Source organism: Protomyctophum parallelum (assembly GCF_964188405.1).
Source record: "Protomyctophum parallelum genome assembly, chromosome: 19".
Lineage (NCBI taxonomy): Eukaryota > Metazoa > Chordata > Actinopteri > Myctophiformes > Myctophidae > Protomyctophum > Protomyctophum parallelum.
In genome coordinates, this window is record NC_139717.1 from 34,042,024 (window position 1) to 34,069,010 (window position 26,987).

General features: G+C 43.7%; 2 protein-coding genes across 4 annotated transcripts in view; both read right to left on the reverse strand.

Annotated features, from left to right (window-relative positions):
• Nucleotides 1–15,692, reverse strand: part of fynb (FYN proto-oncogene, Src family tyrosine kinase b) — a 95,622-nt gene extending 79,930 nt beyond the window's left edge. For all 3 annotated transcript variants that reach the window (XM_083790157.1, XM_083790156.1, XM_083790155.1), the window contains exon 1: nt 15,566–15,692. The gene's annotated coding sequence lies outside the window, so the exon portion shown is untranslated. The remainder of the gene's footprint in view (nt 1–15,565) is intronic.
• LOC310876930 (organic cation transporter protein) overlaps nt 1–26,987 on the reverse strand; it is a gene marked incomplete at both ends in the record, with an annotated part of 37,032 nt that overhangs the window by 5,134 nt on the left and 4,911 nt on the right. Inside the window, 7 exon segments of the mRNA XM_083790579.1 lie at nt 6,420–6,501; nt 8,259–8,518; nt 21,765–21,977; nt 23,367–23,475; nt 24,400–24,611; nt 25,008–25,105; nt 26,487–26,610. Of these exon segments, the coding sequence (XP_083646705.1) occupies nt 6,420–6,501; nt 8,259–8,518; nt 21,765–21,977; nt 23,367–23,475; nt 24,400–24,611; nt 25,008–25,105; nt 26,487–26,610 (1,098 nt within the window).

The following is a 26,987-nucleotide window of genomic DNA, read 5'->3' on the forward strand; positions in this document are numbered from 1 at the left end:
GCCTTTACAGACCTTGTTAGCTCAGTGAGTGACCACACAGTGGACTCATTGTGAGGTAAACTCTGCATGGCACGCTTCTCCCACTGCCCTTCATTTACAACACAGAGCCACCGCGCTAACACACGCCAAATACGTTATAACCCATTAGTGTCTAATTTGACTTTAAAGATCAGCACAGCTAATCTCATTTAAGCTAGCCTCTTCCTGGCTCAATTGACTGACAGAGCGTATAGCGGCGGCACTTTCCAGCACAGTCTGCCGCGCAAACATGCTTAGAACCCTTTAACTCATGCACGCGGTCTTATGTAACAGCTGAACATTCTGTGAAAATAGCCATTCTACAAGTTCACAATGTTCATTGTGTGAGCTATATTTTGGTAACGGGATTCGGTGCAAGGGAAAAAACAATGACATCAAGTATAGATACTGGTAGGTGACTGGGGGACACACTGGTCAACAATGTATATAGGGTTGAAATGGTTAAACATTATGTAGGCGACCATGTGGTGTGGTGTGTGTGTGTGTGTATACAGTATATGATGACATGTTAAGTGTGTCAGAGTGTGTGTGTGTGTGTGTGTGTGTAACTGCGTATATATGATGACATGTTAAGTGTGTGTGTGTGTGTGTGTGTGTGTGTGTGTGTGTGTGTGTGTGTGTGTGTGTGTGTGTGTGTGAGTGTGCATGCATGTGTGCGTGCATGTGTGTGTGCGTGTGTGTGTGTGTGTGCGCGTGCATGCATGTGTAGGTTGAATAGGTCCAACATCAGTTTGTCTTGACAGAGAGAGAGAGACAGAGAAAGAGAGAGATGGAGAAAATAGATTGAGAAAGGGGATGAAGGGATGCTGAAATAAAGATCCATTGAAAAGTAAATAAAGACACAGTACACAGAGAAACTAAAAGTGTGATACTGATGAAAAACACGGATAAAATAAAGGACAGAAAATAATGTTTCCAGCGCGTGCTGAAAACGAACATGGTCACATCACAAACTGTAGCAAACTGAATCAACGAATTTAGGTCAAGATATTGTAGTATTCAAATATTCTGGCTGACATCATTCAAGGCTGGCTTTCTTTTTTGAGCTGTGGGATAGCAAAAGTCTATTTTAAGCATCGGTGCACAAACCTGTGCGAGGATTACATCCTAAAATACACTTTCGCCGCCCTCAGCGTGGAAGTGATTTTCAGGCCAACAGAAAATTGCCATTCATGTCTGCATCCACTGAGTGGGCTGCCTCGTCTGTCTGTCGTCCTACTTGAGTAATGAGACCGATACTGCACACAGCACGGAAATAGCAAGCTGATCTATAGAATGTGAAGTGTTGTGAGCATGTACATTTTCGTCTCTATGTGGCTATTTTCGTCACATGTGACACCGTTGTACGATGGCTTAAGGTGGATGGCCAGCAGGCTTTGCTTTGCTGTGAGTGCGTGTGTGTGTGTGTGTGTGTATGTGTGCGCTGAGCCTGGGGGGGAGAGAGAGAGAGAGCTGGTTCTCTCTTTTCATCAGCAGCTCCTTTTTTCCCAATAAAACATAATGGCACACAGGGGCTGCGGGGGAGAGCCATTCAGGCAGCCACACAGAGCCATCATGTCACATGACTTGGAGCAGGGACAACGGATCCAGTCATTCTGACGCTGCTACCGGCCGGGACCACCGGGGCCACGCTGACCCGTGAGGCCGCGGCGCAGGGCCGCATCAAACATGTATTAAATGGACTGCATATTGCGATTTGTTACTGTGAAGAATTATACATTATTGCTGTATTATGATAATGATGAGATGGGAAACAGCAGTCCCAAACAACATATTAAATATATTAAATAAATACATATTTATGAATATACAGTATTCATACTGTGTATAGTCTCCTTGAGTCCTAAACCCCTGAATATCCACACAAAAAGCAGCCCACACATATCTACCACACAATCATCTCATGAAAGCCATTCTGCCAACTTTGGCATTCTGCACAACGAGCTCCACAGAGGGGGGACCAGTGTCGGTGTGCATTGAGGTGCCAGCCAGGGCTGTGCACGCAGGAATGCCATACTATAAAGCCAGCTACGAGGCATTCATGCATGCATAACCCTCCTATGGTTTTGTACAGTTTAACTTAAAACTCACCCCTCCTCCCCTCAGCCGCCCACTTCCTAGTTCATTTAAGGGCTACTCTCTCAGGGGTAAAAGTAGGGCACGTTGCCATTTCAATAATAGCAGCATTCGCAGAGCGCCACAGCTGCAGGCTACAGCTTTAGCATAGTTGTAGGGAGTAGTAGTCCTGCAAAGCTGTAGCATACTGTAGTAGTTGCTATGAATGACGTCACGCAGTCAAAATCCTCAGTCTTGGCCCCGGACGGCTGTCGTAGCCGTCTGGGCACCTAGACTGCTGATGCCACCTTGACTTTTGTCACGGATTTGACTCCCGATCCCGACGGCCTTTGCTGCATGTCTCTCCCTCTCTCCATGTCCTGTCGGTCTACTATCTCTATCAATAAATAAAGTGTTCATGCGACTGGGAGGGGTACACATGTAATTATACGCTCCGAGTTAAAACCGGATTACGCCGACGATTTTACAGGTGGTATTCTGAAATTATCTGAACTTGTGGTTGTGAAGATATGGCATGGTAGAGTTATACTGTAGAATGGGCCATCCATCACGCTCCCTGGAGAGCTGGTGCAGGGTGCTGCTTCTGGGTTAACACCTTTCACTGACATGGTGACTGACTGAAGCTGTGTAGAGGATGGATTAAATGCCTATTGCAGCCTACAATAATGGCACTGGCTTAGTTGGGAGTGCACAAGAGGCATGATGCATCACACACATTACTTCACAGCAGAAGTGGAAGCAATGGATTATTTACAAAATGTGTTTTTGAGGAAAGAGCATAGCTCTCAATTTCTGAAATATGCTCAGGGCGACATTGGTCCAAGTCTCACAAGAAGAAAATAACAACCTTGAACAGAGCAAGACGGGACGCTCTTCAAGTTGAGAAGATTGCTGATATTGCAGCTTCTTTAGCAGTAAAAAAGCGAGGCATTATAACTCTGACTACGGCCTAGTCCTTGCGGGACGTTTCACAAGTTATAGGAGACTGTGAAGGTGAGGGTCATGTAAGGAAAAGTAAAGTCCTTTCTATTCTCTTTACTTAGCTTGCTTAGCTCTTAGAGTAAAGAGAGGGATTTATTGAGGATATCACAGGGACATTTAAAGGTTTACTATTACAGTAGTTACTGCTGGGAGAGCTTTAAGCACCCATCAGCTAAATGCAATATTTAAGGGCAGGCATGGCAGCCCCTTCATGTTAACCGGGGGCCTTGTGAGGGCCAGCGGGCCTAGCTTTCCTGCCAGTGGGACGTCGGCTGCCTGGATGAGCAATCGTCTCCTTTGTCAGCATCTAGCAGCTGCATCAGCACTGCAGAGTAGTGACGCTGCAGAGCCAACGGAGAGCAGGGGATAAACACAGGCCCAGGGGGACCAGACAGGCAGATGAGTGTTCAGAGAGACGGGGAGAAAACGGCTGTAATGTTGGCAGAGAAAGGACACTGGCGAAGGCGCGTGACGGGGAGATGTGTGGTTGTTACAGTGCTGGGTATCTCATCTCACAGTTAGGCTAACTGTAGCTGTCTGTCATGAATTTGGTTCTTTTGTTACCGTACATATACCGCCTTTATTTAACTGCCGTTTATAAACCCTAGCATCCCTATTCTGGGGCATGTCATAATACTGTAGGGTAGGCGAACGTTCAGTGAAAATAGATGACACATTGTGAGCTTATATATTGTCAATGTATGGCAAAGGGATTTGGTGTAGATGGAAAGGTTGCATGCGTTTAGTTAGACATATCAACAGTCCTACAGTCATTAGACAGACACCCACCCCAAACCCTAACCTCACAGGAAGCCACGGGTGATTTTTAACAGGCAGCTCGAATTAGTTTTAACCCACCACGCATGTCGGGAGCCAAGGGTGATTCCTTATCAATTTTGACCAATTATAGACCCCAGTAGGCCTCGGTCAACTACTGTAGATTTAAGTGGATAATAATTGCAAAATAGAAAACGGATTATATTTGAAAATATTATAGCAGCATGTTGGTTGACAGTCGCGCAGCTCTTCAATACAACTAACTGACACAAAGCACTACTATGAATGCATGTCTTCTATGAAATCCTTTAAGTGAATGCAGAGGCCAAATGTTTTCATCATTCTCTTACGTGAGAAGAGCGACCCCGGAGCATACTACAGTATACAATGTGATGGGTTATTACGGCATGCGCCTGCATTGAAATTCATAGAAATTCATAACGCGTACAGCCCCTTTGCAATGCAGATGAAAACGTGCCAGTCTAACTCGAGCACAGGAAAGGCTTTGTCGAGGCAGAAAGTGGCCTTTGTCACTTGCATGTGAAGGCATGACGTGAAACACAGCTGGGGAAAGATTCACGACAATTAATTATGCATGAAAACACTCCGGGCCATAAATATACACACAAAGACGGCACTTTTGTTTTCCCCTCTTAAGATGCAAACGCTTGCCGTGGGTCTGTCTGCCACTATGGTAAACATATCATTAATAAATAATAAACTGTTGTGAACTACATTCTCTCTCCCCCGCCAGCCCGATGCTTCAGTGAGAACAACACCCACATGATTTGTACTCTTGTCTGGCAGCCAGAAAGTCAAACGATGGTCAAAATGATGACTGTGAAAGGCATTCTGAGGTAAGGTCTGAAGCTACAGACTACAATGATCTGGGGCTGTGTACACCAAGATAACAATACAAGCTTAAGCATCAATACCATCTACAATCTACACTACAGTATACACATACTGTACAGCAGGTAAATACTGTATCTATGGGCTTCCAACAAGTCACACATTTCTCATATAGTTTACTCTCTTTAACCACCTAAACCCATATCATCCCTATTGGCATGTCATACTGTAGGTGAACATTGTGTTCGCTATATGTGTTGCTATGGGACGTGTCACGTGTTGGTATATCTGCTATTTTTGGTGAACAACCCTAGGGGACACGGATCAATTAAGTATATTGGTTTATGTGGGTAAAAAAGGGATTGACGTGAGCTTGTAGATTTGCTATTCTTGGTTAATGTTCGCCTCAGAAAAGGGATTCTAGTATTCAAAAATCTATCACACAAAAGACGCAGAAATCATGGATGAAGTTAGGTCATCCCCTCTCCTCTTTTTGTCGTCCTACGAGTGGAAAGCGCTCTCTCTGTCTCTCTCTCTCTCTCTGCTCAGCCCATCATCAGAGGAAGGGATGGATCCCTGGCTCTCTCTTCAGTACAGCAGCATGTGGCGGAAATCTGTTATAAGAACCTACCATTGCCGTGTCCCTGCTCCATGCCGTGGTATGAACATTTGGGTCTGGTCGGTGCGGTTGGTGGAATGTACTGTTTTGCAGGTCTATTTATTCAGCTATAAGGTTTTAAAAATAGTCCCGTCTGCTCACGCCGCAGAGCTCTACGGCTTTGGTAAAAAACTGAACAGAGGCCTGCACGTTGACATGAAAGCAAAGTGGAATTGGGAGAGATTGACAATGGAAAACGAGGATACGAAGAATATCACACACAATGCAAATGGTCCAACATGATTTTCTTCAGTGAACATCAAACCAGATTCAGTGACTAGCAAATCACTGAGTCACGTAATGTATATTGTTTGACTGACAGACACACACACACACACACACACACACACACACACAATGCCAGGCGGAAGTGCTTGCGCTGATAAGGTTTGGCGCATGTGCGGGTGACTGCGTTTGATATGATCTGTATGATAGGATCTGTGTTGCTCTGGGTACTTGAAGCAACAACCGGCACTAGCTAATTGAATTCCTTTGAAGCCGTTCTCCCTAGTCGACCATCTTTACAGGCTCTTGTTTTCATAAGCTTTCATACAAGTGTATCACTTACATAATTTCATTCCATGATGTTAACACAAACAACCACCACCCAATGCCCATAATATGCCAATCTGCCTGCCTGGCATCCAAGAAATAGTAGTTGTTGCTTTGTCAAAGAAGGAAACAAACTTCAGGCATATAAATGACTAAATATACTGAAGAATTAAGAAAACAAAACTTCCAATATCGAAGTGAAGTTGCTCGAGGGACTGCCGCCCCTCCCCTATTGGTGCCACCATACCCCACCCGATCCATGGTTAAACGTCTAGACAACGTTTACTGAAAGAAAATCAAAAGTGAAATGCAAGTGGGGTCAACCACAGCACTTTTCCCTATTGGTTGACACCCGGACAAAGTTCACAAATGTTGAACACCACTCAGACGCATTGAAAGCGTTGCGTGAAATACAAGGAATGAAATACAAGTGCACACAAGGATATTAAACTAAAAGAAACACCACCACCACACATTTCAGTGCCTCCGCTTGCTGGTTGCAAGCTGGGACACAAAGGACAGCACTGTTGTGGTTGTCTCTGTGACCTTCACGTCCTGGCGTGATGCTGAAAGCAGAGGAGCCACACTGGGAGAATTCCCTGGTGCCACCATGTGTGCCTGGGCCCCGAGCCTGGCAGACTAACCCACTCTCACAATGAACCTCTTTTAAACACTTAAACCCTGTACTTGGGTTGACCGGAATCCCTCAGGGCTCTATACTAGTGACTCTTTCTCTTTTGGCTCTCTCTCGATCTGCTGTTTTCTGTGAATGTTTTCCCTGGGATACAGACGCTGGGTTTAAGTGGTTAAACGTTATACTTTGTTGTATGATGATGATGGCGTCATGCAAATAATAATGTGATGCGACACATGAGCTTGTATTCTGCATGCGTGTTAAATACAGTAGCTCTATATCACAATAATTTCTGTTGATCCAGTAACAGAAAACGCATGTCTCTCCAGCTAGTAAACGGAAAACACATTTTTATGTCTGGATGCAAATTCTATGTAATCAGAAGAGAGAACTCAATACAGGATAAACAAGTGAAATTAGAAGTGATGAAACAAAGACAAAAAAAAGACAAAATTGGAACATTATGAAATTGAAGTTGATATTATAATGATCTTTGTATTGTTCTCTGATTGGATGTAATTGGCATCTCGACTTGAAAGGGTATTTTCTGTTTAGTAAAGAGCAGGGAGAACCCTGTTTACTCAGAATATAGAGCTTTAACTTAAACCAGACATTTTCTTTTTCACTTACACTCGCTTTAAATAACAATACAGGTTTTACTGTGTAATCAGGAATAATGACAAAGTGCATTATGTTGAGATAATTTTGTGGCCCAAATCAAGACAAAGAAATATATAAAGAAATAATCACGATCACACTGACACAATCTACCAAAGCATTTAGTTGGGATTCTTTACATAGAGGGAAAGCTAATAATGTGCTGCCTGACTGCCATCAACCAGGCACTCTGTGGATGGCATCAGTTCCTCGGTTGAACTCTATGCCAGAAACAGACGTGAATGAAGAGTGCAATGATGTATATTATCACAATTCACATTAAATATAGCCTAATGTTAAACTAGACAGACTAAATATGTTTAAATAAACTAAAGTGGATCTTTGTATCTCTGCTCGAGTGAGAGACAACAGGGCAGACGCATATAGTCACCAGTTCACAGCTTGCATTATATGGTAAATAGCCTACAGGCCTACTTTGAGCTTGCTGACCACTGCCTACTACCTTATTTGGACATGCATGGACCACTTTAGACCATTTTGGGACAGTGGGGGTAGGGAACCACCTTTTGGTCATGTCTCTTTGTCTCGAGTTGTATTTAAACCCTACTGAAGATGTACTTTGGGTGTTAGTCCTCCCAGAAGCCGACAGGCTGAAGGAGCTTCTCCATGGGGCTGGGGCTCCAGCCCCATGGCTGTGACCTGCATATAGCTGTGATCTGCTGTCTTTGTCTGTACTCTGAATTCTGACAATAAAATGGACTTGGAAGTTCTCATCTGCCTTCACCGTCGTCCGTCCTATTCTCCGTATCTTTGCCTGAGTATTTAGTCACGTTTACGTATGTTTATGGGCTGATATAGTATAGTAATACTTTTAGTCTCATTTACTTCAAAGTGGTGCCGATCCCGGTCGCTTTGTTTTGGTGCTTTTTTGCGCCAGGCGAGAGAACCAGCGAGGGCATTTTTCAGTCTAATATATAGTATTTCGGTCGGCAATTTTTGGATGGAGGAGGACGGCACGGCGCGGTGCTGCGTGCTGCGTGCGGCAGTCGAACCAGCGGCGAGTCGACACACTGGCGACGGCGCGGCCCGGCGCGGCGGGGAGGAGCGGCGATGAACGACGGCGGCTCTCATCGATCGGGGACCAGAGGATGCACGGCGACTGGGCGGCGGGGTAAGGGTGCGCAGCGTGGCATGTGCCCCGGCCGGCCCGTGGGCGTTCTTCGGCGGTCAGCGATCCAAGGGAGGCGGTGACGCGCTTCTTCACTCTTCTCGGCGGGCGCCTCTGCGTAGTTCGACGGCGACCGTGGGCGACGGCATGCAAGGCGGCTGATCTACAAGCTCGCAACGCGGCGCGCAACACGCTTCTGCTTTGCAGAGGCCTACGGCAACGCGCTGATTTCACTTTCTGATTGTTCAGTCATGTCGTGGCTGAAAAGGGAGGAGGTGATAAAAGTGAATTCAGATCAGAATTCAGAATGAACGTTTTCGGACAATGGGCGACTCTTCATAACAGAGCGGCCTACGCCATGCGGTGCGCATCTGTACTGCAACACAACTTCGTCTGGCCTGTGCGCTGGCTGATGAATTGAACACTCGAGAAGGTGAGGCAAAGAAAAGAAGAGCTACATTACAGGGAATGGTTATAATATATCAGATGGATATCGTTCCATTTGATTTCAAATGTATATGTCTACGTTTGTTTATAGTTCAACATATACTGGGCCTGTATGTTGATTTTTATGTGTCGGGTATTTTAATTAGAGAAGTTGACTTAATGGGGATGAATATGCCTACGGGAGATTTGAAACTGAACAGAGATATTTACCGGAGTACAGTTAGTTAGATGTTTCTTTGTCAGGCGAAAGGCAGTGCCCCTGCCGTACGCATAAGTGTCAACCGTCCTAATTATGCATAAAGTTCTTATTCTATGTTCGAATAAATTTGTGAATGGGTAAAGTCAACAAGGTATTTATGCTATGACATGTGGGGAGACTCTAAAGGTATATGGGACACTCTATGATTTTAACGTAAGTGTATAACCTTTAGCATGCCGAGTTCTGGAAACGTACCGCTCTTTTAACAGGGAAGAGGGTAAGGTTAGGGGGACGTTGCAGTAGATTGGTTATTTGTGAGCCTTGGTATTCCAGAGTGTTTAGATATAAGTTATGAGTGCTTTCTGCATGTGCTAAAAGAGGAGTTAACTAAAAATAACGAAAGTTACGAATCATTTTATGGATGACTATGGTAAATTTATCCTTGACATTAGCTGAAGCTATAGAGCTTCAGATGTCAAGTTTGAAAACTGTAACACACTTTGATTTGAATATTGGGTTGCTTTGATAAGCAAAAGGGGTGGATTCAGCGACGTGTACTGTGATTCAGTGTCAGATTTTTGTAATATGGTTTATCAGTTATGTCAATTTCATACATGTACGAATGACCGTTGTATACATACTGTAATGTTTGATGTGATTCTTTGTGTGTCATGTTTTCTGATGTTCAAGCCAGTCAGTGCAAAAGGGAGGTCTAGGGTGAATTGTGTTCAATATTCGTTTTATGAGGCAAGGTAGCCTCAAAGGGAGGATATGATGTATATTATCACAATTCACATTAAATATAGCCTAATGTTAAACTAGACAGACTAAATATGTTTAAATAAACTAAAGTGGATCTTTGTATCTCTGCTCGAGTGAGAGACAACAGGGCAGACGCATATAGTCACCAGTTCACAGCTTGCATTATATGGTAAATAGCCTACAGGCCTACTTTGAGCTTGCTGACCACTGCCTACTACCTTATTTGGACATGCATGGACCACTTTAGACCATTTTGGGACAGTGGGGGTAGGGAACCACCTTTTGGTCATGTCTCTTTGTCTCGAGTTGTATTTAAACCCTACTGAAGATGTACTTTGGGTGTTAGTCCTCCCAGAAGCCGACAGGCTGAAGGAGCTTCTCCATGGGGCTGGGGCTCCAGCCCCATGGCTGTGACCTGCATATAGCTGTGATCTGCTGTCTTTGTCTGTACTCTGAATTCTGACAATAAAATGGACTTGGAAGTTCTCATCTGCCTTCACCGTCGTCCGTCCTATTCTCCGTATCTTTGCCTGAGTATTTAGTCACGTTTACGTATGTTTTTGGGCTATAATAGTGATATACTGTTCAGCTCATTTACTTCAGCAACTAAATAAGACTTGACAGGAAGTAACAGCTAAACTTGTGATCCATGCCAGGGCCCTTTGAGCTGCTGCTTCGTGTTTGACACATCGTACATTTGCATTGTGTTGTTGTTGTCTACCCTGAGTGAGCACACATCAAGACACGTTCCAATCAATGCACAAAAGAAGTTTCCGAAAGGAAAAATAAAGTACTTTGAAGATGAAGTTTAGAATGATACGTAAGAAAGAATCAAATGCATTGCAAAACAAAAGTTTAGAAAGTTTCGGAGTTACGATTGGATGACGTAGAGTTGCGTAAAGCTCAGGATCTGAAACATAACTACCATGCGACAGGCTGGGCATAAAGCCAACAACAGTTAATCCAACCCCAGTGGGTAGAGTAACAACAGTTAAACAACATGGTTGCTGGGTTGGAGAGAGACAGAGACACACTTACTCATGTACTCATATACCTGTAAGAACTTCTGCCTGATTGTCTCCACCAGGCCAAAGGCATGGGGAGAGAGTATGTTTTGCACTCCGTCCGTCCGTCTGTTAACAGCTAATCTCCGGCACCGTTAACTTGGTCGATGCCAAATTTTGCACACACTCCCTGTATGCCAACGATGAACGACCTGTTAAAGCGCCACCAGGAGGCAGACTTTTGAAAAACTTTTTTTTTTATATTACTCCTCCAGATATTGTCAAAAGATTCTACAAATCTTTACACGCTATCTCTAGGCTATAGTCATGTGTTCAATACGGATCTGTCCGATATTTCAGATTCCATCGTAATTGGCTAACATTGGCTTTCAAAGTTTACAGGATTGGCCCGTATTGAACAAAAAGCCTCAAATCATGAACGGAGCGTGCAATTTACGTGAAATCCTTCACCGACTTTCCTACCAGGCTGAGGAATATATCCCACCTTTTCCACATTGGTCTGTTATAGCGCCACCAACAAGTGGATTTCTGAAAAACACATTTTTGGAACAAAATGTCTCGGAGCGTGCAATTTACGTGAAATCTTTCACAGACTTTCCTACTAGGCTGAGGAATATATCCCACCGTTTTTGTCTGTTATAGCGCCACCAACAAGTGGATTTTTGCAAAACACATTTTTGGAACAAAATGCCTCAAATTATCCAATTGCCATCCAAGGCGTAAGAAGAAATGTCACCCTTTTCACATTGGCTTATTATAGCGCCACCAGGAGGCCACAACCTGACTTGCCCCGCCCCGAGGGGCACTTTTTCTAGTTTCCGTTGATACCTAAACACTGACTGACTGATCAAAACTACCTAACCTTAACATAAGTGTAATAACCCTAAAACAGCCACTTCAAAAGAGTGAAGCAGTAAGATCACTCACTCGCTCACTTTGCACTTTGCAACACACACACACACACACACACACACACACACACACACACACACACACACACACACACACACTTTGTGATACCATGCAACCTAAACACCCATAATATAATTAATCATTTGTATGAATGAACCAAACCCCTGTGGGGGAGAGTGAAGCCAAATTTATCAACATTAGAAGCCGAGCAGCTCGATTCCAGACACCGCAGGACTGAAGTTGATCTATTGTGCTTTAACCCATTCTGGCCGGGCACCCATTTTGGTGTTAGCATTATGTTATGCTTTAGCTATTGAAAAATAGCAGATCTACAAGCTCATAGCGCGCCACCGAGTGGCGTGCTACGAGCTTGTAGGTCTGCTATTTTCGAAAAATCTAAAAACTACTGACATTTTTAGAATCTGATCTCAGGTCAGAATGGGTTAATCAGACCAGTGTGTGTCCAGTGGAAACCTCGTATGAATCTGATCTCAGGTCAGAATTGGTTAATGGCTGTGTGGTCTACCACTGTGTTTGGTGGTGGAGTTCCACGGATCTGCGTCAGGTCCTGCTGCCAGGGAATACGCTTGTCTTTTGGCCTACCAGTGGTAAGCAATGACGGGGATCACTGACTGACAGAGATTATGGGTGCTTTGGTAGAACTTCCGCACGGAGTGAGACAGTGATGATAAGCAATGCAAACCTGTGTCTGTCTGTCTGTCTGTCACCACTTAACCACAAAGTATTTTCTAAATTTAGAAATCAACGTGTCACGACGCATGAGCTTGTAGATCTACGATGTTTCGATAAATATAAATGCAAAATACAATATTTGCCTACTGTATGTCCAAAATTGGGACATCGAGGGTTAAAGCGGTTAAATTGGCAGACCATGGCATTGACACTGCCAACCAAGGTTAGGGGTGCCATTTCCTGTGCAGCTCAATCAGTTGAATGGCATTCACTCTGCAAGGGCTGGTGGGGGGGGGGGGTAGATTCCCACTAGGGCTATCCATGCTAGAACCATAGTAAGCAATCTTGGCTTCATCAGGTGCTTTGGACAAAAGAGTACAGTACACCAAAGCAAAGGCATCGTATGCAAGGTGTACAGTATGTAAGATTTAATAAAAGAGGCTTATTCTAATATTATAGTCAATAACTCAATATATGGATACCTTTTGTTTTTTCCTTTTTTATTTTACAGCATAAGTCTCCTGAGTTTGACATTCCCTTATTATTGTCTATGACAGCTCACATGTTCAGTTCCTGCTTTTGATATATCGTCATGCTACTGCATAGCATACAGAAATAAAACAGCCCTCCTTAACTCATAACTCATTGTGACAAGGGTAGCACTTCTGTACACTAAAGACTAGGCGGCTGACAGGGATGGGTGTCTGCGAGCACTGTGCTTGTGCAGTGGCTTTTCAATAGAACAAACTTAAGATGATCCATGGTTGCAAATGAGACTGTCTTGACAGACGGAAACACAGCAGTGTGAGCCGTTCTTTGGTACACCGTCTGTTACGTCAGTTCAGTATGATTCATGCCAACTTCCAGGCCCCTTTTCCACCAAAAGAACTTTGGTTCCAGTTCAGAAGCAACTTTTAGGGTTCTGACCAATACATTTTTAGTGGAAACACTCTGAACTGGTTCAATATTAGGTGGGAAAAATAAGTGAACCAGTTCAACCCCGGTGGAAAGGGGGCTCCAGAGACATCAAAACCTTTAGCAGTGGTTCTCAACATGAGAGTATTGAAAGTGGTCCCCCAAATAATTGACAAAAAAAAAAACCTTGAAAAGAAAAACACAGCAATTAACACGGCAGTCCGATGGCTGCCATGTTAAGTCAGCTGAGTAGGCCACGAACACTTTCAAGATTTGCGAGTGGTCCAGAAAAGGTTTTGAATTAAAGCCCCAACCGGAACACTGAATTAAAGTAACTATGAAGCCCAGATGCTCCTCCGACCTTGAGAATGTGCACCATGCAGGGTTTGCATAGATGTGGTTTCTACGAAATGTGATATGTTCTGCATGAGCACTGGTTTCCGTGGTCGGCTTCCGATTCCCGGCACCCTGCAGGGGGGGGGGGGGTGGGGGGGGGGGATTCAGAAACTGAAACTCACCATCGCAATTAGGTTAGGAAGCATCTGAAACACCTATTTAGATAGTTAAATATTTGCATTGTTTCATTACTATTCTTTGATAAATGACAAAGTGCAAAACACTGACAATTCCCAATGAGTCTAATTCAATTAATTGAATGACTTGGTTTCAATGGAGAGTAGGCTTATACATGGAACAAACCTAGATTCAGTTCAGCTTCAGACCAAAGAACCACTTCCACTGGAAATGCTGACATGGGAAAACAGAGTTCATAAGACTACACAGTTGGTCAAACCCAACATGGGTTGAGCCAGACAGCTGGGTGTCTGGCAGAGCCTATACATTACACTAACACTACAGTAGGCTACAGATGCAATTTGTGAAGCACTAGCCTTACAATACATTTGCTACTGTAGTGAGTAGTGGCAGAGAGTTCAGCTTGACACTTATATGGGCTGATGGCTATTATTGTTTTCAAAAGATGGAGGTGAGAAGAGCAATTGACCCCAATTACCAAAGGAAAGAAGAAAGCAATTTCCTAATAATAACACACCAAGGCAGATTCCAAAAGAACGGATGTCTCAACAAAAGCCCTCATATTCGCAACACATTCCACTGACAAAATGAGACTATAGAATATAAGCCAATGGGGACAACTACTACATCGGCCTAATTAAAACGGCTCGAAATTGTTTAAGCCACATTGGGGTCGGAATAGTAATAATAGCATAGGCTACAGTCGACACTATACTACAGCTCTACCTCCTCTCTGACATTCTTTCTGACAGTTTTGTCGTTGTGCTCTCTAGACCAGAACAATTAACTCGCATAAAAAGTGCAACACAATGCTATTATTCCCCCATGCAGTGCTATTCAGACAACGGTCTCCCAATGCTCCCATCCCGCCTACAGTCACAGTCAGACGGAGTCAAGAACACAAACACTAAAATTGTTCTCATTCACTCGCTGATTCAGTCTGTCTGTCTGAGACTGTTGTGTCGCAACGTGCAGCAGCACCACACACAGACAGACCGACAACGACAACACCCACAGCGTTCACGTTCAGGCATAATACAACTCCAGTCCAGTCCCGAAAAAAGCCAAAGTTAAGGGGAAGAAGCATTCTGGTGTTAACATGCAGTAAATAGCAGATATACAAGCTAACAACGCGTCACGAATGTGACGCGTTGTGGGCTTGTAGATCTACTATTTACGGAGCGCGACAGCGGCACGCAACTAGTATAAATGAGGGCTTAAGCAGCATCCACGGAATCATGTCCTTCACGTGACACTCCATCAATACAAGATGCAGACAGGGAGGTGGTTGCCTGGTTGGTAAACAACCAAGCCAGCTTAGCCAGGAGGTCAACATCAACATGAATGCTGCAAGGCGATGCTTTGCAGTTTGCACATTTGGAAAGCCTGCTGTGATTCAAACGAGTGGATTAGCTCTTTATTTGAATGAATGGCAGAGGATAACCTACTTTGCTGATTACCCTAGGGTTCCATATCTGATCTCTTAATTCATTCGGGTATCAAATCATCATCAAGGCATGCATGCAGTCAGCAAATGAACGGTAGCGTAAAACAGCACGAGTAGCTTAAAGCAGTCGACATGTCACCTGCATAGTAGACCTGTGGACGTAAATGTATTTGCAACTAACGTATAGTAATTATATGGATAGCTATAAAAAAAAATCTAAGTATTTCATTTCGTTTTGGGATCTGAATCAAGGTAAAGTGGGAAACTGTCTCTTACCAATTCAAAGGCAATCAGTGATCCAGTGAGCTATATTCCATTACCGTCAGTCGAGCACGGATAATAATAAATTATTATTCCCCCCTATATGATACAGAACGCTCCTGTGCTGTCGCTCCCCTCGCCGTTGCCGCTGTGTGATGGCGTTGGCTTTGCATGGCCACAATGAAACTAACGGGACTGCCCGCTTGATTGACACAACGCCGGACCAATGGGCTGGAGAGGCTGAACGGAGGGAGGGGGCTGGGATAGGGATGGATGCAATTGTAAACACGTTAGATATGTCAGTGAGGTTATGGGTTAGGGCCACGCTGCCCACGCATATACGGTTAGTTGATACGTTCAGTAGGCTACACATTATATTCACTATTCATTCAGTCTGATTGAAAACAAATAGGCCTATTTATTAATTTCAGAGGAAAAAACGAAAAAAATCAAATACTGACGCTGTAATCAGCCATTTTGATTTAATTCGACTACTGGGTGGTGATACAAACCAGAATGTGTACGCTACGACTGACTTTCTATAAATACAAACCAACATGCTTATTTTATTTAGCAGCCTACCCATTACCCATACAACCTACTCCACATTCGGCTTGGTGCATCGAGCTGCCATCAAGTGATTTTTTATTTTCCTTTAGTTTAGAGCGCCACCTGCTGTCTATAGCTACACACTGATACAGAATATGTGAACATGTCAATTTCAGTAACCATGTCAACTGTAAGGAGTAGTGGTTAGGGGCGACTGTGGCTCAAGAGGTAGAGCAGGTCGTCCAATGATCCATGGGTCGGCGGTTCGAATCCCGGCTCCTCCTGTCTACATGTCGAAGTGTCCTTGGGCAAGACACTGAACCCCCAATTGCTCCCGATGTGCTGGTTGGTACCTTGCATGGCTTCCGCCGCCATCGGTGTATGAATGGGTGAATGTAATGCACAATCTATGTAAAGCGCCTTGGATAAAGGCACTATATAAATGCACCATTTACCATTTACAATTTTAGTGGTGAGGGTGCAGCTATCAGGGCTCATTCCCCATTTTAAATCGATTTCTAATCAAACATGAATTAAATACATTGTTAGCAATCAATGTACATTTACAATTTTACATTACATGTCGACAATATGCTGTTGTCAAAAATAAGCCTACATAATACGGACAATATTTGTAGGCTGCATTAGGCCTACATATTGTGTTGCTTTTATCCATTATTTGTTTACATCACCTCTTACAGATTCAATGAACTGCACTTGAAATAAAATGCTATACTTATTAAAATAAATGTATTTGAAATGTTAAAACATGATATGATACTGCACATAATAATCCACAAACAAAAATAAACAAAGAACAATAATAAAATACAAGTTATTGCATATATTTATATTACAGAGATTACTAGACTATTTAAGCCTGTTGATGGGACTTAAAGTTGAATGGTGAGTAGTTACTATACTAAATATAGTTATTGAGCTTCTCAGAAGCAAACAAAATATGTTAATAAAGATGCAGTACGCAACTTTCCTCTTCTACCCCGGATTTGAATTTGGTTTTGTGCGCAAGTGCTGACAATTTTACCATTGAGTCTGCTTGCTCAGGGAATAAATGTAATCTTGACCATCAGATCCTGTGTAAGACATGACATTTGACACAATCTAAATGTCTCAATAGAAGAGCAGGGAGACAAAATATAACCACCCCAATTGTATAGTTATATATTGAACATGCCCTATAGCGTAGTGGTTAGACAGAGCATAATGCCTTTCATGCGGAAAGTTGTGGGTTCGAACCCTGCCTGGGGTCGACGTCAGCAAAGGCATGCAGTCTCAACGGGTTCCTAATGCTAAATCAAATGGGTTCAGTCTCCTGAGGAGGCGCGTCTTGAAGCCTGTCCTGGACGGGGTATCCGGGCGTAAAAAGTACAAATCCACATACTAACTATACCATGCAGACTGGACAAAATTACATTGTATTCATAAAAAAAGTTAACATTCAAGAAAAATAAACAAGATGTTATAAACAAACATTTTAAAACAACGGAAAGGATCCTTGTACTTCAGTACTCAGATGATACCAGCTTTCTCCAGATGGTGGCAGTGTTCTTTAACAGGCTATGCCTCTGTGAGAAATACCAAACCCTCATTAGTTGGGGCAGCAGTGGATCAGGACTGAGGTCTCGGAAGGTTGGTTTGATTCCCGGCTCTCCCTGGATTAGTAATGGTTGGGTTGCATAAAAAGAGGCTACAGGTTTAAAGATTCTGGGATTGAACTCCATTTTCAACGCAGAGCATCAAACCAATGCCATGCTTGGAGTCAGCATAAAAGGGCCATTGACAGCAACTCTGTGTTAGATGTCAACAAAGAGAACCGAAAAAGTGTACAAAAACTGCACATATATAATAATAATAATAATATATACGATTTATATAGCGCTTTTCTAGGTACCCAAAGTCGCTTTACAGAAAGAAATACAGACATATTTATTAGAAAACTAATTAAAAGGTTTAAAAGGTTAAAAACTAGGAATAAAAATCAAAAGAGGGGCAAACAATCTTCTTAAGATATGACAATCTTAGAACAAAGAGTAGGCTAAAGGATCAAATCACATTCTCATGGAGAAAAGGATGAATACATGAGACAATGCCAGGCAGCTACACAAGCTACCGAATCCAGAGCAAAATAATTCAGGGTTGTAAAAATCACACTTGTGTGAAGCGAGGGGCACTCTTATCATCATACATCATCATACATCACATCCCGTGCTCAGCCAATCAAATCATCAATATGGGGTACACACAGACACACAAAGCTGGGCATAGGAGGGGCTAGCGCCCCTCAAAAAGTGAAATAATAAGAGAGGTAAAAGAAAGTGAACTACATGTTGTTGACCTGTCTATCTAGCATCAAATGTTGGATGAGTGAGAACTTTCTCAAGCTAAATGAGGATAAGACAGAAGTTCTCATAATCGGATCTAGCGAGCAGAAAGAATCAATAATAAGCAGACTTGGCAACCTGACTGTAGAAAGTAACAGTACAGTAAAGAACCTGGGGGTTAACTTATTATTGATTCTGAATTGAATTTTAATTCACACATTAATCATGTTACCAAGATTGCCTTTTTTCACCTTAGAAATATTGCACGAACCAGAGCCTATTTGTCCTTGGACGATGCAAAAACGCTAATCCACGCCTTTGTTTTTTCTCGGCTTGACTACTGCAATGCACTCTTTTCAGGACTGCCTAAGAAAACAACTGACAGATTACAACTTGTCCAAAATGCAGCAGCTAGAGTTTTAACTAGAACTAAGATGAGAGAACATATTACTCCAGTTTTGGCATCACTGCACTGGCTTCCGGTTGTTTTTAGGATTGATTTTAAAATTATTTTACTTGTCTATAAAGCTCTCAATGGTCTCGCGCCCTCCTACCTACTTGACTGCCTGCATAAATATGTCCCAAACCGGCCCCTAAGGTCTTCCACTGCTGGCATGCTCGCTTTGCCTAGAGAGGTGGCAACTAGACAATATGGGGAAGCAGCTTTTTGCTTCTACAGGCCGTCGGCATGGAACAAGCTCCCACTGTACATTCGTCAGGCAGCCTCTGTAGACATTTTTAAAGCTCAGCTCAAAACCCACCTCTACAACAATGCTTTTAAGTGATTTTTTTTATTTTTTTTATTTTTTAATTCATGTCTTCACTGTATTGTATTACTGCTTGTTTTTTATTGTCGTTTTTTAATGTCGTTGCCCTGCTTTATCTGTTCTTATCTTTGTACCACTGCCTTCTCCTGATTTGACACTGCGCTATTGCCCTATTGTTTTAAACTGCATGCCTGTTTTAATGCTGTTTTGTTTTGCTTTTGTTTTTATTATTTTTTCTGCTCTGTAAAGCACTTTGAGCTACATTTATGTATAAAAGGTGCTATATAAATAAAGTTTATTATTATTATTATTTATTGGATATATTGGAACGCAGGTTTTGTTTTCCCTATTTTCTGAAAAATAACTATTTTGGACTTACAAGGTTGATCAGTGATGATATGCTTAATACACAAAAAAACTGCTGGATGCCTTTGATAGCCCCCAGTAGGCTCAAAAAGCATCTGCCTCCCCGCGGCAGAGCACTGAAGTCATGAGTCCAGAACCACCAAAGTTCTGTTCTCATGTGTCCAGGGGCCCCACCACGGAGAGGCCCTGCTTCGCCCCAGTGGGTGAACCAATGAGGCTCTTTCCAGGGTTAAAGACGAGTACTGTTGTGCCCATGAATTCGACAGTACAAGAGGCTGGTAGTCAGGCACGTCGCTGACTATTGCCCTACGCATAATGTTTGTAATGCCACGGTGCCGCTGACATCTCACCCACAACACAGCAACACTGCACGCAAGTCAAACAGTATATTATATAAATGTTAAATGGTGCATTTAGCGCCTTTATCAAAGGCACTTCACAGAGATTGTGCATTACAATCATCCATTCACAGTTTTCACACACATTCACACACAGATGCCGGAGGAAACCATGCAAGTCACCAACCTGCACATCGGGAGCAATTAGGGGTTCAGAGTCCCCATTCAGGTCACTGTACCCCTGAGCCACTGCCGCCACATACCCGCATACTGTACCCCATCCGGTCACTCTACCCCTGAGCCACTGCCGCCACATACCCGCATACTGTACCCCATCCGGTCACTCTACCCCTGAGCCACTGCCGCCACATACCCGCATACTGTACCCCATCCGGTCACTCTACCCTGAGCCACTGCCGCCACATACCCGCATACTGTACCCCATCCGGTCACTCTACCCCTGAGCCACTGCCGCCACATACCCGCATACTGTACCCCATCCGGTCACTCTACCCTGAGCCACTGCCGCCACATACCCGCATACTGTACCCCATCCGGTCACTCTACCCCTGAGCCACTGCCGCCACATACCCGCATACTGTACCCCATCCGGTCACTCTACCCCTGAGCCACTGCCGCCACATACCCACATACTGTACCCCGTCCGGTCACTCTACCCCTGAGCCACTGCCGCCAACAATGCATACAAATATAAATGCTCACGTGTTGCTTTGAAGCGCGTTTGTCAGCTTCTGGATTTATATTTTCTGAGAAAATAGTAAAACTTATTTCTTTATTTAACCAATAATTATATTAAATAATGTATTAAGTCACTTTATTTCTGTGGACTTAAAATCATTGTTTTATTCGATGGCCAACCAGTCTCAGCCGCCCGGGCCCTATGGGCTGCAAAAGCCTGACAGTGCATCGCAGGTTCGAATCCCGCTCCTGGCGACCTTTGCTGCGTGCCACTGCTACCATTTCAAAACAAAGAGATAATATTAAAGCCACAAATTGTTAACCGTTTGGCATTTTCTTTAACGTAAAAAGAGTACGAAGCATGGATTCGCTGGATTCAGTAAAGCAGCCATTTCAGTACTGGGTGTCTCCGTGTCTGATCTGAATACCTGGTTTGACCACATGAGAGCATGGACATTTCCTTCTGAAATGACGTCTGGCCTGGCTTCAGCTTGGACTTGGAGACCGTGCCAGTGCTGCTTTCTGCCAACGGCATCCATCACTCTGATCCTCAGACAGGGCTCCTCTCCTTCTCCTGTTCCTCCTCACTGCTGTGTGAGAATTATACAGTATATCACCTTCACGCCTCTATGATAACTGTGGAAGACAGTTATGCAATGTACAGTTGTTGAAACCTAACCTAACCTTTTTAAATGATTCGAGTTTACTGTACTTTTTTCGTCAACACCGAATCTTCGCGAAAGTAGGCTCACGACGCGCTGCAAAGCGATGCTTCATAAGCTTAGTAGATCGGCTATTTCTGGCGAATGTTTCCCTCGAGAGCATGGATGCTGGGGTTCAAGTTGGATGTCAGTGATTACAGACCATTCCATAACTGGAAGGTCACAGATTAAATCCTTGCACCAAGCATCCTGTTAAAGTGTGTTTGAGCAGCACCTGCCAACAGTACAAAAACAAACTCTGTTGGCAGTACAAACTGTGAAATATCACTTGACACACCATATCAATATGCTATATAACTCATATCCAGTCAATGCGACCTTGCATGTCAACACAGTAATATCCTTCGTGTTACATTTTGTACTGTATGTGCCAGAGATCACCGAAATGGTCTTTTGAAAAAATAAAAAATAAAAAGACAAATCATTTAGACCTGGGGTCGGATCGTTCCACATCCTCAATAGTGTCAGGCAGCCGCATATTGGCTGTTTCAGGCAGGAAGACGGTGAGAGCAGAGCCCACTATGGTGCCCAGGCCAAACAGAACCATGGGGGCCTGCTCACTGACCGGCCTGAGTAGGTAGATGATGGGAGCCAACACTCCCCCAACCCGGGCACACATGGAACACATACCAATTCCATTCTGTCTGTCAGAGAGAGAGAGAGAGGCCAAAGACAAAAAAAGGCAGAAAAACAGATAATATGAAATGGGGTGCATGCGTTTGGTCCGACAAAGACCGACATACTAACAGTCCGACAGGAATTAGTCCGACACCCTACCCAAAACCCAAACCCTGGCCTAAACCTAACCTCACAGGAAGCCACGGGTTAGTTTTAACCTGTCACAGGTGAGTTTTAACCTGCTACGGCATAGTTGTAACCGGCCACGCATGTCGGGAGTGACATTGTTGTCGGACTACTGCCTGTCGGACTGTTAGTCTTTTTTTTTTAAGTTTGTTTTTGGCTTTTTGCCTTTATTGATTATATTCTACATATAAGGGGAATATAAGGGGGCATTTGAATCAGCAAAGGACAACCCAGCCTTTTTTTTTTATTAAATTCTGTGTATTAAAGACTATTAACACAGTGTCAGTGCTACCAGATTGTCATTTGAGGGAAGGAGGACAATACTTGCAAGTTATAATGTTTTTGGCTAGTCACCCACATTTAGCTAGATAATAACCACAACCCATTTAATGTCAACTTACCACAGAGAACAGCACACAGCCATAATTAACTGAAACCCACACTTTCTATCGCGAGAGGACATTCTTGGAATAGTCATCAGCGGTCAAAAGGGGTTACGCTATATCAGGGCCAGGGGCTTTTCCATGCCAAGGACCCCCAAATAGCCATAACCTCTGGCTGCAGCCTCCCTGCTGCGAAATAGCTTTAAAAGTAAAAAAAAAACAACACAAGCTAGAAAAGTGTGCTTGTCTGAGATCATTATCTCCACCAGGCCTGTTAAGTCGTGGGTTGCAGGTTTTCTACATCATACAGTGCACCTTAAGATATTTGTGGCACCCCTCTATGGGCAAAAGTGAAAGTGCTTTTGGAGGTGTGCTATTACTGTACATAGAGCAAGGGTCGCCAAATTATTTTGGGGGGTCCCCAATTTCTTTTTTTGCAACTGAATGGCTGGACAATGGAAATGAAGAGTTTACATATACCGGTTGTACACATAGTACATGCATACACCTTCCCTAATGATTATATCTGGTTTCAGTATTTATTTATGCTTTTTGGTCTCTATTATTAAGGTTGTTGTAGCAGTCAATTTATATTGGGGGTCGGGAGGGGGCGGGGGTCCCGAGACATTGGCAAAGCATTGCCGGGGGTCCCCGGCTGAAAACGTTGAGAACCCCTGATATAGAGGCCCCTCAAATTTTTATCACACATTGAGGGACCTCTAAACTCAATGTATGATTCAAATTGGGGGTAAATCGGACACTAGGTTGTTTTGAACAAAAACTATTCAGGAGGATGCTACTGTATACGCACATGTCTGTCTCAAGGCGTCTCTTCATGATGCTCACCTGACAACAGTGGGGAAGATCTCAGCCGAGAAGATGTGCACGATGGACAGAGAGGCACTCACTCCAAACTTCCCAACCATGGCCAGGACAGTTCTTATGGTGGAAAGGTCTACAAGAAAGATGCATTGTAACTTCCCAACCATGGCTAGGACATTTCTTATAAAGGTCTATAAGAAAGATGCATTGTAACTTCCCAACCATGGCTAGGACATTTCTTATAAAGGTCTATAAGAAAGATGCATTGTAACTTCCCAACCATGGCTAGGACATTTCTTATAAAGGTCTATAAGAAAGATGCATTGTAACTTCCCAACCATGGCTAGGACATTTCTTATAAAGGTCTATAAGAAAGATGCATTGTAACTTCCCAACCATGGCTAGGACATTTCTTATAAAGGTCTATAAGAGAGATGCTTGGTTACAGTGTGCTTCCCAAGCAGTGGGTCGGGAGGGCACCCATTGTTGGGTGACAGACTCATTTTGTGTGGGTCACGAGCAAATGTCACTTGTATTGTAGAGATGTATTTTTTACATTTCCTATATAAAACTAAAAACATTAAAATAGATTTTTAAAAACAAAATTAAAAAAATGCTCACTACGCAGTATGGCTATTTTCACTATTTAAAAAGGGGGGGGGGGGGGGGGGATACAGTAAGTGGTTAATTCATTCAAGTACTGTTGTACTTGAAAAACAAAATCAACCTCACTTTATGTCAATCACGTTTCCATACTGCCGCCAAATATTTCTTCCGTATACATTTATTTCGGACTGGGGTTGATTTGATCCGTTTTCCGCAGCTGTCTAGTGGGGTCTAGGAGGCTGTTGGTGGCAGGCTCACAGCTGTCTAGTGGGGTCTAGGAGGCGGTTGGTGGCAGGCTCACAGCTAGTGGGGTCTAGGAGGCTGTTGGTGGCAGGCTCACAGCTAGGGATAGCCTACTACTTTCGGCTCCGCTAAACCCAGTGAAAAAGCGTACAGTACTAGTGTGGAACCACCGTTAACATGTCAGATCATGTGCGTCTGAGCTCCATACCGTTGGGAATGAAGACGGTGAGCAGGCAGGCGATCCCAGCCACCGCTAGGAAGGCCAGCTGAGAGACCCTGCGGGAGCGGTTGAGGGTGAAGAGGATGATGGTGCGAGCGGGCATCTCCACCAGACCAAAGATCATCTGAGTGAGGTAGATGTTCATCCCAAAGTCCGAGATGTTGAGGGACAAGCCGTAGTAGACTAGAACATTGATGAACCTGAGGCAGAAGGAAAGAAGCAGGGTGGTGAATGAAAGCACACACACACACACACACACACAATAGTCAGCTCCATATATGAGGAAAAATGGAGCAAAGATACCGAGACTACATACTGTATGTGGGCATATCAGTCAGCCCGACATCTAGATGTGTGGGCCGTGTAGGTGTAGCTGTAGCTCCCTGAACCTCTAGTTTTCTAAAATAGCTACATGCTCACAGCACGTTTGCTATTCGCCGTACGATGAAGTATATAGGGCTTAAGTGGTTAAAAGGTCGGCCGCTCTATGTTTACCCGACTTTAACAAGAGGGTCCTTGTTGCCTCTGGTTTGCTGGAGCCCGCCACAACCTCGCAAACGTCCAGAACCAGAGGTTGTAAACAGATACTCACTCACCATAAGTAAAATAGTATCAGCGACTGCTTCCTCATATTTGGAGTTCGGACAAGGTCAATCACAGTGTGTTTTCTCCTCTCTTCTTTGTTGTTACAGCCCTGTGAAAAGAAAAACATCACCTTTGGCATGAGAAGAAGCTTGCAGTCAGGGTTTAAAGGGGAGCGTACTCAAGGTCCCTCGGCCCTATGATGCGAGCGCCGATAGTACTACCCCTAACCCTAAAGGCTGAGACGTCAGAAGTATAGAACTGATTGGGGAAAACAATAAGGGTGGCTAGAAAGTGTGACAGAAGATCATGTAGACTGCAAAAGGAACATTTTCAGTTAGCCACGGTATAATCCATGATACATGAAGTGAGAAGCAAGCAGCATAGAAGCCAGGGAGCACTGACACAGTTCCTTGTCTACCAAGCAATATGGCAATATGGCTAATATGGTAGGCCCCTATGTGAAACCATGTCAATTAAATCAAAGCATTTTGTTTTTTTAAAAGATGGGCAGCCGAGAAGCCTGTATGCTTTAAAAAATGCTCTGAAATAAGGTAAAGTATGCATTATTTGAAGGGTGTACTTGTACATCAATCTGCCTCATGCTAACTAAACAGGAGATGGGCTCCTGCCCTATGGGCCTCATGGCTCGGCAAGGCTTACTTACTACTATTTTGAATATGCTTGAACATTTAACATTAAGGCCTAATTTGCCCCACGTCCGAAACGGTTGAGAAATGACAGTTACCATGTCCCCACACGGTACAATAAACACAATGTTTTGGGCCAAACAAAGAATTAGAAGGTAGAAAAAAACAGCAATACTTTTTCTTCTTTGTAATTATTTGTTTGGTCCAAAATATTGTGTTTGTTGTCATGATTCTTTTCACGACTCGAGTTGGCTTCGTATGACGCTTAAAATGTCTTTAAAAAAATAGTTTTTGAAATGTCTATGGGAAAAATGCATTGGGATTCATTTCCTGGGCCTGGCGTCGTCATGAAAGGGGGCGGGACTGCGACGCTCTATACTGTACTGTCATTGTACTGGCACACCCGAAATCATCATATATACAGTTAATATGTGCGTGACGGGGCGCAGTCAATCCTTCCGCATTTCTCCGCAGTCCACTTCCTGTTTAAGCGCCGTCTTGAAACCCTTGTTTCTCAGAATCTAGGCTGCATCTGAGGAGAAATAGTGGGACCTGAGCTGGTGTCAACAAAAATGTGTCGCCAGCTGAAGAGAAATAGTCGGACCTGAGCTGGTGTCAACAAAAATGTGTCGCCAGCTGAAGAGAAATAGTCGGACCTGAGCTGGTGGTGTTGTCAACAAAAATGTGTCGCCAGCTTCCGCCACAGAGGAATGTGGGCGTGGAATTCTCTCCATTCATTGTTAACATTCTGCAAGATGCAGCTGCCTCCCTCCACCTCCATGCCATGTTTGCTTTACTGATTGTAGCCACTTCAAAATGGTCAATAAGCCCAAAAAGCGTTACCTGGCATAGCTCCAGACCCTCCCGGAGCGGCTTCCCATTCACCCGAGCCGCTTTCCGGATCAGCTTCCATGCTTCCTCATTCCTGTCATTGGCCATCAACCAGCGAGCTGACTTCGGTAAAAGCCTGACAATGTAGAGAAGAGGTGTTCTTCAGTCGTGCACCTTAATCTCATGTACAACGCGCACCTTAATGTCTATATCATGTAAGGCACCATTTCCAAAACAATGGGTCTGGACCCATCTGTGGGTCACGATCCATTTTTTATGGGTCACAACTTGAGTAAAAAAAACAAATCCTACATAAAATAACCTTGCAATACGACGCAAAACAACACGTAGTGTACTTACTAGTTTGGGTTCTGGGCAAATGTCTAATCTCTCTTTTGAGTCTTGAGTCCTTCAATTGTTTGGGATCCACAGTACAGTGTGTACACTGTAGGCCAATGCACCTTATGTCAAACCTCATGTATGTACGGCGTATTGTAGCGGATGCATATGGTA